This window comes from Protopterus annectens, chromosome 2.part1 (genome assembly GCF_019279795.1).
Source record: "Protopterus annectens isolate FY-2018-M chromosome 2.part1, PAN1.0, whole genome shotgun sequence".
In the NCBI taxonomy this organism is placed as follows: Eukaryota; Metazoa; Chordata; order Ceratodontiformes; family Protopteridae; genus Protopterus; species Protopterus annectens.
Window position 1 is genome coordinate 1,402,679,518 of NC_056729.1, and position 12,253 is coordinate 1,402,691,770.

At 42.3% G+C, this 12,253-nt stretch overlaps 1 protein-coding gene across 1 annotated transcript in view; it reads right to left on the reverse strand.

Annotated features, from left to right (window-relative positions):
* The window catches only part of DTNB (dystrobrevin beta), a 2,387,431-nt gene that overhangs the window by 1,726,081 nt on the left and 649,097 nt on the right, over positions 1–12,253 (reverse strand). The window contains exon 6 of the mRNA XM_044062883.1: positions 6,855–6,940. Within this exon, the coding sequence (XP_043918818.1) occupies positions 6,855–6,940 (86 nt within the window). The remainder of the gene's footprint in view (positions 1–6,854; positions 6,941–12,253) is intronic.

The following is a 12,253-nucleotide window of genomic DNA, read 5'->3' on the forward strand; positions in this document are numbered from 1 at the left end:
CCTATGATTGGCCTCTTTGTAGACTCCACAATTCTAACTTCCTGGGTCCTGTCTGTGAGCCAAAAATGACATACAGTGTTTGTCACCAGGAATTTTAAATGTTTTTTTAAATTTAAACCCTTTGCTTTAAAAGAGAAATTTGAAAAAAAATATAATATGTCTTTAAACATACATGAAACTTCTACTCTAAAGTAATGAATCAGCACTTACATCGCAGTTTGTCCACTGCAGCAGCTGGATGCAAAAGACAGCCAGGCTACACAAAGGCCCTGAAGAGATTTTCAACAAAACTGCAACCAGACCACCCAGCAAAATCCCAAACACACTGCCTAATCAGAGGCCATCAGGAAATCAATGCCCCTCTCTGCTCCTTCTCTCACCAGCAGCAAAACAAAAGCACTGATCCCAAGCTGATTCCTGAAGTAATAGTTTCTAGACTCTCCAGTGACTGACAGTCTAGACCCAGATGCTAAAAGTAAAACAAAAAAGGGATTAATACTCTGCATATTACACTGTGGACTGAGTGGGATGATATGAAACAGAAGATAACTCAAGCTTTAAGAGTCTAAGGGGAGGGCCTCTCCAGTTAGATCTTTCCGTATCCAGGAGAATGATCAGATGAGTTGAGATGAGACTAGGAGGAGATTCCAAATTCAAATTTACAGTAAGGGTGGGCAACTCAAAAGCCACCAAGTTTAAACACAAAACAGGAACTAGGCAAGTGGGTGGAAAAATCTAGTGCAGTCATTCATCAGTAGTAGTTTCACAGCACCTGCAGCTAAAAATGAATACAGCTAAATAAAAAATCCAATGTCTCAGTTCCACTGAATAATTAGCTAGACTTCATTCATAGGTTGGTACTAGGCTATCGGCCCTAGGGCCTATACAAGCCTAGCCATAACAATTCACTGGCTATTTCTTCTCATACTATTTACTTCCCTGAACCCCTGTCTAGCAGGGCGACTGACATGATCCCCGGGATGAATTTCCTTTCTCCCATCCAATCATCAAGGTTCCTTTTGAAGAGGGCCAAAGAGGCGCTCTGCTTGACATGTATGGGCAGTCTATTCCAGAGTCTGGGGAGTCTCTGGGTCAGGAACCTATCCCTCCAGCATGTTTTGTTTACTGTGATGACAAGATTTAGATCCCTGGAGCATGTGGCTCTGAGGGATTGGGATTTCTTTAAGTGTAGCATGTCCAACAGCTCTGGGTTTGACATGACCTTGTTCATAGGTTCATAGGTTCATAGGTTCATACTAGGCTATCTGCCCAAGGGCATTTATAAGCCTAGCCCATAGTTATGTGGCTTTCACCACCCCTTTAGTTTGAATAAAAACTATGCCTATCATTTTTCTGTGCCTCTGTCAAGCAGTGACACTGAAGTAATCCCTGGGGTATATCTGCAATCTCCCATCCATTGGTCAAGATTCCTCTTGAACAAGGCCAGCGAGGTGGTCTGCCTCACATGTACCGGGATTTTGTTCCACAGCATAGGGAGTCTCTGGGCGATGAATCTGTCCCTCCAGCACGTTCTATTTATAACCGTCAAGGTTTAAGTCTCCGCCCTTGTGGTTCTGAGGATCTAGATTTTTGAGGTGAAGCATATTCATCAAATCTGGGTTTGACATGGCCTTATATGTCAGGCACAGGTCACCTCTGAGCAAGCGGTATGAGACTGAATAGAGCTGGAGTTCTTTCAGTCGGGCAGCATAAGACATATTTTGAGACCCTTTATCCTTTTGGTGAGGAACTTTGGGGCCTTTCAAGCTGCATCAGGTGTCTGGTCAGATACATTCGAACGGGCATTGTACTCAATCATAGGTCTAATGAGTGATGAGTACAGGGGACGATGACCTCCTTGATCTAGATGTGAATCCCTTCATGATCAGGTGGGCGATATAGAAGGTTTTCCTAACTACTTTAGCAACATGAGTGTCAAGCGAAGGCTACTGTCAACTTGGGTCCCCAGATCCCTGATGACTTTTTCTGTGCTCAGTGGATTGCCATCTATATGGTAGCTAGGGTAACCTTGTTTTTCCGAAGGGTATGACTATGCATTTTTGGCGTTTAACTTCAGGCCATGGCTCTGGCACCAGTTATCCGTTTCTGTGAGGCCCTTCTGGAGGATATCTGTGTCAGATGTGTTTTCGACTATGGCTTCCAGTTTGCAGTCATCTGCAAACTTTGTCAGCCATAACCCTCCTGTGTTTGCTTGTACTTCAGAAAAGTAGATGCCGAACAAGAGTGGACCCAGGACTGAGCCCTGTGGGACACCACTTGTGACAGGCTTTGAGTCTGACATGGCTCCAGCAACTCTGACCCTGTGGGTTCTGTCATTGGCCAGTTTGCAACCCATCTTGTGATGTATGGGGTTACATTCAAGCTGATGAGTTTTTCGATGATACGTGAGTGGGTATTGTGTCGAAGGCCTTTGCCTGGTCGAGGTAGGCTGTATGGCCTGCCTTTCCTCATCAATGGCCTTGGTGACTGTCTCAAAAAGTCAACCAAGTTTAAGAGGCAGGATCTGCCTTTGACAAAGCCAAACTGGGTTGGATCCAAAGTCTGCAAGTTCCCTATGTCTTTATTTATGAGTTCCATTATGATCCTCTCCATGGCTTTGCAGATAAGGCTTGTCAAGCTAATGGGGCGGTAATTTCCAGGGTCTGTGGAGGCACCGCCCTTATGAAGTGGGACCACAGTCGCCGTGCGCCACTCCTTGGGTACGTATCCTGAGGTGAGGCTAAGATTAAACAGCTGTCCTAACTGTGGGTTTAATTCCTCATTGAGTTCATGAAGCACACAGCCGGGGACACCATCCGGTCCCATGTATGTTAAGCAGAGATCTCCTCGGAGTAGACAATATGCGACAGAGTATAGCTGGAGTTTTTTAAGACGGTCAGCATAGGGCATCTGCTTTAGGCCTGTGATTCTTTTAGTGAGGTATTTCTGCGGCATTTCCAGTTGTTACAGATGTCTTGAGAGGTACATACCAAATGGGGCACTGAATTCTATAATGGGTCTAATGAGGGATGAGTACAGTGGGACAATGACCTCCTTTTTTCTGGATGAAAAGCCCTTAGTGATGAGGTGTGCCACATAGAAGGATTTCCTGACTGTTGTGGCGATGTGGTTATTGAAGGTGAGACCACTGTCCACCTGTGTCCCTACGTCTCTTATCACACTTTCGGTGTTCAGTGTACTGCCACCTATGTGATAATTCATGGGTACATGTTTTTTCCCAAAGGGGATAACTATACATTTCTTGGCATTGAGCTTGAGACCATGGCTCTGGCACCAAGCATCCGTTTCTGTAAGGCCCTTTTGTAGAGTATCCACATAATTTGGGGATTCAATAATGGCTCCCAGTTTGCAGTCATCTGCGAACTTTGTTAGCCAGAGTCCCTTAGTGTTGGCCTGTACTTCAGAAAAGTAGATGCCAAACAAGAGAGGTCCCATGACTGAACCCTGAGGTACTCCACTTGTCACTTGTCTGGAGCTGGATTTGGAATCAGCTACTTTTACAGTGTGGGTTCTGTCGGTAAGCCAGTTGGCAACCCATCGAGTGACGTAGGGATTAATGCCCAGCTTAGTAAGTTTATCTATGATTCCAGAGTGGGGGATAGTGTCAAAGGCCTTGGTGAGGTCCAGATAGGCTGTGTGGACTGCCTTACCGTCGTCTATGGCACTGGAGACTGATTCGAAGAAGTCAATAAGGTTCAGGAGACAAGATCGGCCCTTCACGAACCCAAACTGGGTGGGGTCCAGTGTTTTAAGGTTGCCAATGTCTTTGTTTATAAGTTCCATGACCTTGCAGATCAGGCTCGTCAGACTGATGGGGCGATAGTTCCCAGGATCCCCCCTTGTGGAGTGGGATAACTGTAGCTGTGTGCCACTCAGCAGGCACGAAGCCTGAGGTGAGGGTATGATTAAACATGACACTTAGGTGAGGTGCCAGTTCATTTTGTAGTTCATGTAGTACACAGCCCGGGATGTCATCTGGTCCCATGGATGCTGTATTCTTAGCTTTGGAGAGTGCGTTTTTTACCTGTGTGGCCATTATTACCGGAATTTGGCAATCTACCAGTATTGAGATGGGCCATTTAGGGGGTGAAGTTGGCACTGAATCGATCTGCCAGGATATTGGCAATATCCTTGGGATCAGTATATTTAATGCCATTCTGTTGTAGCTCAGAGCACATCTGAGCATTGCCATTTAGATTCTTGACATAGTTATAGAATGCCTTGTGGTTGTCTTTGGAATCTTTAGCAATTTTATTTTCGTAACTAGCTTTGGAGGATTTTATGAGGGATCTCAGCTTCTTACTGAGGCTGGTAAGGGAGTTTTTTGCATCTTGGGATTTTCCTATTTTCTGCAACAGTTTTTTCCTTTTGTTGTAAAGTTTGTTTATGGCAGGGGACCACCAGATTGGCTTCCTTTTTTTGGAGGAGAGCATCTTTTTTCTATTTGGGATGGCACGATTCATGCATGAGTGGATTTGCTCGTACAGTGCCTTAGTGTAGGACTCAGCAGTCGAACTTTCAGTTCCCGTCTGCATGGGTGTCATGACGTTTGTAACTTCTGACTTGAGTAGCATGAAGTTGGCCTTGGAGACGTTTTTATGGAGGTTTCCTTACTGGGGGGTGGGGGTGGGATGTGGATGTTAAAGGTGATTAGCTTATGGTCTGACCTGACCAACGAGGGGGTGACCACAGGTGTGGAGTATCGATTTCCCAAGCTGGTAATGACCAGGTCTAGGATATTGGAGCCCGTGGTGGGACTATGGATTAGTTGATCCAGGGCATTGGAATTTATGAATTCCAAGAACCATTGGGCAAAGGTGTTGGTGCACGAGTAGTTTTCCTCTTCAGTCAGTGAATGGAAAAGAAATTGTTCTAACTGACACTAGCCAAGAACTTTTAAAACTCCAAGAAAAAAAATGACAAGGTAAAACAACATTTAAAATAAAACTAACTATAACATAATAAGTGTAAAAAATAAAAAATAATGAAAGCACCCAAGCCTTAAATGTAGAAGTCTGATCTAAAACCTACTGCAGTCACACATCAGCATTAGTTTCACAACACTTGCAGTTAAATATGAATGCAGCTTTTCAAGAAATCTCATTTCTCAGCTCTTCCCACTAATTAACTAAACGTAATTCCTTTTCAGTTAGTGAATGGAACTTTTAAAACTCAAAAGAAAAAAAAAACTCTACGACAAAATAAAAATAAAACAATACACAAGTAAATATATACATATTTAATAAGGAGTTGGCATAAAGGTTAAGGTGTTTAGCTAACAGTCACAAGGTAAAGGATGATTCTCACCTTTGGTCACTGTTTAGTTATTGGCATGTCATAACAGTCTGCAGAATGACTGCCTACTACTATTTATCTGTGAACCTGTATGATTCACAATAACACTGTAAACTGCATAGTACAAAACTTATGAATGTGGATTTGACATAATGGTTAAGGCCTTCACCTCACAGATACAAGTACAGGGCTTGATTATGACTTCTGGTTATTGGCTAAGCTTGTAATAGCCTGCAGATTGCCTAATACATATTTATGAACCTACACCCACATATATGCACATATTAGACATATATAAATGAACATAACTTCCGAGACAAAATCTGGCTTCTTGCTCAACACCAGAATAAACTATATCCCTAAATGTGAAAACGTATCTATTCATACCTTACACCTCCTCTCTCTCCCTTCTTCACTCATTTCCTTACTTCTAGCAATTTCTCTACCCTGGCTTTCTCTATAAATATACCAAAATCCTGCTTTTCTCTCACTTCATATTGTATGCACTTGTCTTTAATTTCTCTACAAAAACTGGTATCTACTTACATCAAAGTTTGTCCACTGGATAAAATTTCTGTAAATATTAAATCATTGTCATATAACTTGTATATATTCTTAACTAATGTTTTCATATTAAGTGTAATTTGTTATAGCTACTTAAACCACAGAAGCTTTTTGTATTATTTCTGAAGATTGCAAAAGTATTGTTATACTTTGGAGTCTTTGCACAGGACCTCTTCTGAAATTGGTCTCCTACTCAGTTGAACTTTCCCTGTAATCAAATGTCAATAAATGAAATAATAAATATATATATATATATATATATATATATATATATATATATATATATGTGTGTGTGTGTGTGTGTGTCTTTGAATTTACTGATGCTCTTAATTAACATGAAAGTATTTTGAACAGACTGATGTTTTAATATTGCAGCTATTTGGTAAACATCATATTTTGATAGTGTCATAGTCGCAATCTGCATAACTAACAAAATAAGATAAAAAGAAAACTCTCAGCCAGCAGCAGCGCCATTTAGGTGGTGAGCCCCCTTAATCCTGCAAACCCACAAACAGGAAACTCTGGGATGCAATGTACTGAAAGTGTAACACCATTACAAGACTCAAGAAAGAAATAGCAGTAACCATAACAAGGATTTGAATACAACAAATATACCTACGCAATAAAGAAAATAAAAGGATGTGTTCATTTTTAATGAGTTTTGTGTCTGTATGTTTAATAAGCAAATGCTATATCCACATTTGCAAAGTGTTTTATTCTAACAAAGTAAGATGTGAGAACTTTTGTAAGAAATTTCAATATGAATCTTTTTCCAAATCACCCTCATTCTGACACATTACTGTTGTGAAACTGATTCAGTTTATTAGAAATGCAATGCCTGTGACTACCGATGACAACATACATTCTGCCCGTGAATAGTGGTTTTATAATGATAATTTACTGCTAGAGAATGAAAGAATATGTCTTTAAACATACATGAAACTTCTACTCTAAAGTAATGAATCAGCACTTACATCGCAGTTTGTCCACTATCTTTCCACCACACATTGTAGCCAGCATTGCTTTTACTGAAAATACAGTAAGCTTCCCATGGCCCTCACTGCCAAAAAGAAAGAGAGAAATTATACTTTATTTATTATAAGCATTCATGCTACCAAAATAATGTCAAAAAGTACAATGGAAATGTGGGAATCCCCCCACCCCAACATGCAGTTAACAAAAAAGTACAAGGCAAATATATACTAAACTTTCAAACGAAAAAGAGGAACAGATTTGTATTCACAATATATGTAAATTAATTTTATGTTCAGTAATTTTCACTACTGCAAACCCTTGTAGAAACCATGCATTTTAAAATGCAAAAAAAAAAAAAAGCAAAGTTTGATAAAATGTTGTAATACCATGTTAAAGTCAAGGATTGTATAGCATAATGACATTTAGATGCAGTATTAGAAATGTTTACCAGTCCATCATTACAATAGACTGCACTGAAATTGATTTACTAAACCCTGAAAATTAAAGAAAAGCACACACACACACACACACACAAAAGTAACGGTAGTAGTTATATGCTGATCACAATTAATCATCTTGTGGTTTTCACCAATCATCACAAGTATCATGCATGAAGTACCATGCCTGTCATAACAAACAGTCAAAAACTCTGTACTCTGGTTAAATGCACATTTCTATAGTAAATGGAGCACTACAATATGCTCCAAAGTTGGGGGGAAAGTTTTTTTTTAATCTTTATTACACATGATGTTTAAAAAACTGGCAAAGGTACCTATACATTAACACTAAAGAAAACAAAATATAAAATTTCCTTTGTTCTTTACATTCAGTCGGTTCAGAGGTGTGTACTAGGCTAATGACCACAAGGGCCTTTTTAAGCCTAGCCATGTATCTCAAATCTCTGTCAAGTTCTGGTACCCTTGATAACTGTAAGCAGGGGCTTGGGAAATGAAACATTTACAAGCTGAGAGATTAACCATTTACAGGTTGCCTGTCTCCATTAGAGACATAGATGTCAAACCAAGGATGAATTTCCTGTTCCCCATCCAATTCTCCAAGTTACACTTGAACTGGATTAGGGAGGAACTCTGCTTCACATGGATTGGGAGCCTGTTCCTTGATGGGGTAGTCTCAGGGATACATACCTGCCTCTCCAGCAGGTCTTATTTGTATCACAGACAAGGTTTAAGTCTTTAAAATGAGTAATTCTGGTGATGTTTGCTTTGCAGATATGCAGGAGGTCCATCACAATGGGGTCTGACATTGCATTGTATGCCGGGCATAGATCTCCCTCCCTCAACATCCTGTTGGAGACAGAGTACAGGGATAAGAATTTGAGGTGGTCTGCATAGGACGTTACGTATGCCCTGCATTCTTTTAGTGAGGAACCTCTGTGGACATTCCAATTTTTGGATGTGCCTGGTTAGGTACATACCAAAAGGGGCACTGAACTCAATGACAGGTCTTATGAATGGTGAGTGCTATGGTGCAATAACCTCCTTGGAGACAAACATCCAACAAAAGCTAGCAGACAAAGTCCATAAGCCAAACAATTTATTTAAACCAACCAAGAACAGACTGGTTTCGGTGTAAAGCCTTCATTAGTATAAGTTACACAACAGAATGATTTCCTCATTACTGTAGACACATAATGGTCAAAGGTTAGAATACTGTCCAAGTGTGTCTCCAAATCTCTGACTACTGATTCGACTCTTAGGGGGGTATTGTCAATATGACACTTACCAGGGAAGATGACTTCCTGAAGGATATTACTCTGCATTTCCTGGCATTTAGTTTTAGTCCATGGCTTTGACACAACTTGCCTGTGTCAGCCCTTCCTGGAGAACATTACTGTCAGTGGGTGATTCTTTGACTGCTACTAATTTGCAATCATATGCAAATGTAGTCAGAGACCCTGAGATTGCCCTTGACTTCAGAGAAGTAAATGCCAAAAAGTAGTGGTCCCAGGACCGATCCCTGAGGGACTCCACCTATGATTGGCCTCTTTGTAGACTCCACAATTCTAACTTCCTGGGTCCTGTCTGTGAGCCAGTTGGCTATCTACCACATGACATACATGTTTGTACCTAACCTCGAGTTTGTCAACAATGCCTGAATTGGGTACATGTGTCAAATGCCTTGGCCAGGTCAATGTAGAGAGTGTGAGCTGTTTTGTCCTCATCCATTGCTTTGGTAACCTTTTCAAAGAAGTCTACCAGATTGAGTAGCCATGACCTGGCCTTGATGAAACCAAATTGAGTTGTATCTAGTATTTGGAGATTTCCTATGTCATATGCTTGATCATTTCCAAGATGAATCATTCCATGCCTTTGCATATGAGAAGAGCAAGACTTAAGGGTCTGTAGTTGGCCCACCTTTGTGTTAATAGATGACTGTTGCCATTCTCCATTTGTGAAGCACAATCTCTGTTTGGAGGCTAAAGTTAAACAGCAATTCCAGACAGTCTGACAGGTCATGCTTCATGCTGTTTAGAAAGTATCCTGAGATACTGTCTGGGCCTATCCATGTATGCAATGTTCTTTGCCTTAGTGACAGCATTGAGGACCTGTTGCCTAGTGATAGGTTCATAGGTAGGTACTAGGCTATCTACCCAAAGGCATTTATAAGCCTAGCTGGAATGTGTTTGCTTTTGTCGCCTCCTTAGATTAGTTCCCCGTGCCTCTGTCCAGCAGAGCCATTGAAGTGATCCCTGGGGTAAACTTTCGGTTTCCCATCCACTCATCAAGGTTTCTCTTGAAGACAGTTAGCAAAGAGCTCTGCCTAATGTAGATTGGAATCCTGTTCCAGAGCATGGGAAGTCTCTGGGACAGGAATTTATACCTCCATCACGTCCTATTTATTGTTGTGGTGAGGTTTAGATCCCTGAAGCGTGTGGCTCAAGGGGATGTGGTTTTCTTTAGGTGGAGCATGTCCATCAATTCTGGGTTGGACATGGCCTTGTATGTCAGGCAGAGATCACCTCTGAGTAGGCGGTATGCAACCGAGTACAGCTGGAGTTTCTTCAGTTGAGCTGCATAGGGCATCTGCTTGAGGCCAGTGATCCTATTGGTGACGTACTTCTGTGGTCTTTCCAGTTGTTGCAGGTGTCTTGTAAGGTACATCCCAAATGGGGCACTGTACTCTATGATGAGTCTGACGAGTGATGCGTAGAGGGCCCCAATGACCTCTTTCGATCTGGATGTAAACCCTTTTGTGATTAGGTGGGCCACATAGAAGGATTTTCTAACCACTTTGGCAATGTGATTATCAAAGGAGAGGTTACTATCTACTTGGGTCCCCAGATCCCTTATTACATCTTCCGTATTTAGGAGGTTACCACCTATGTGGTAATTTGTGGGTACTTTGTTTTTTTTCCAAAGGGGATGACTATGCACTTTTTGGCATTTAGCTTGAGGCCATGGTTTTGACATCAGGTATCTGTCTCAGTGAGACCCTTTTGGAGGATGTCTGTGTCAGCCGGAGAGTCAATTATAGCCCCTAGTTTGCAGTCGTCTGCAAACCTGGTCAGCCATAGTCCTCCTGTGCTTGTCTGTACCTCTGAGAAGTATATGATGAACAGGAGGGGTCCTAGGACTGAGCCCTGGGGAACGCCACTTGTAACTGGTTTAGAGTCAGACCTAGCTCCTGTAACTCTTACCATGTGGGTTCTGTTCATGAGCCAGTTGGCAACCCATCTCGTGACGTAGGGGTTTATGTTCAGGCTGGTGAGCTTGTCTATAACACCTGAGTGGGGAATGGTGTTGAAGACCTTTGCGAGGTCTAGGTAGGATGTGTGGACCACCTTTCCCTCATCTATAGCCTTGGTAACTGTCTCAAAGAAGTCCACCAGGTTTAGGAGGCATGATCTGCCCTTAACAAAGCTGAACTGGGTAGGGTCCAGTGTTTGGAGGTTCCCAATGTCTCTGTTAATGAGCTCCATGATGATGCTCTCCATAGCTTTGCAGACCAAGCTAGTCAGGCTTATAGGGCGATAGTTCCAGGGGTCCGTTGTGGCACCACCTTTGTGGAGCGAAATAACCATTGCTATGTGCCACTCTGTGGGCATGTAGCCTGTGGAGAGGTTGAGTTTAAACAGTGCGTTTAGATGAGGGGTTAGTCCATCTTTGAGCTCGTGTAGGACGCAGCCTGGGACACCGTCCGGTCCCATTGATGCTGCGTTTTTGGCTTTGGAGAGGGCTGTTTTAACCTGAGTGTCTGTGATTTCAGGGGCACTACATTTTTCTGGTATAGTTATGGGCCCTTTTACGGGTGAGAGGGGGTGAAATTTGCATGAACCTGTCTGCCAGGATGTTGGCTATATCAGTCAGTTCAGTGTATTTTGTGCCATTCTGCCCTAACTCCGAGCAGATCTGAGAATTGCCACTTTGATTCTTAACATAGGTAAAGAATGCCTTGTGGTTATCTTTGGAGTCCATGGCAATTTTTCTTTCGAAGCTAGCCTTGGATGACTTTATGAGGGAACATAGTTTCTTGCTGATACTGATCAGGGATGTCTTCCCTTCTTGGGATTTTACTCTTTTCTGTACTAGTTTCCTCCTTCTATTGTATAGCTTGTTTATGGCAGGGGTCCATCAGACTGGTTTCCTTTTCTTGGAGGAGTGAGCCTTGGATTTGTTTGGGATAGCACAATCCATGCATTCTTGTAGGTGCCTGTAGAGTGCATTAGTAAAGGATTTTGCAGCTTGGACAGTGTTATCCTTTAGCATGGGGGCTTGGAAACTACCCACCTCGGTCTTGAGTAACGTGAAGTTTGCTTGTGAAAAGTTTTTCACAGTGGTTTCTTTGACTGGGGGTGGTGGCGAAATGTGTATACCCAGAGTGATTAGTTTATGGTCAGATCTAACCAGCAAGGGGTTGATCTCCGGTGTGGAACACTGGTCGCCCATGCTGGTGATGGCCAGGTCTAGTATGTTGTCACCTCTGGTGGGGGTGTTGACTAGTTGATCCAGGGCATTTGAGTTTATAAATTCTAGGAAATGTTGGGCAAGAGAGTTTGTACTTGAGTAGTTCTCCCAGTTAATGTTTGGGTAATTGAAATCACCCAATATCAGGGTGTTTGGTAGGACCTTTATGTTTCCCAGTGTTTCCAGGAATGCGGAGTGGGGGTCCTGGAACATGGTGGGTGATCTGTAGCAAGCTATAATTTGAATAGCAGTTTTGCCCATTGTTAGTTGCACATGGATGATCTCTGAAGCATCATGCTGTGCCACTAACCTGCAGGTGTGGGTATCCTTGATGAATATGGATACCCCCCCCGCCTTTTGTATTTCGGTCCAGGTTTTGTGGCTGAAATGTATGGTATGAGTTGTAGCCTGGTAGTGCTGGGGTGCTCCCTGGAGCCTTAAACCAGGTTTCTGTTACTGCACATATACCAATT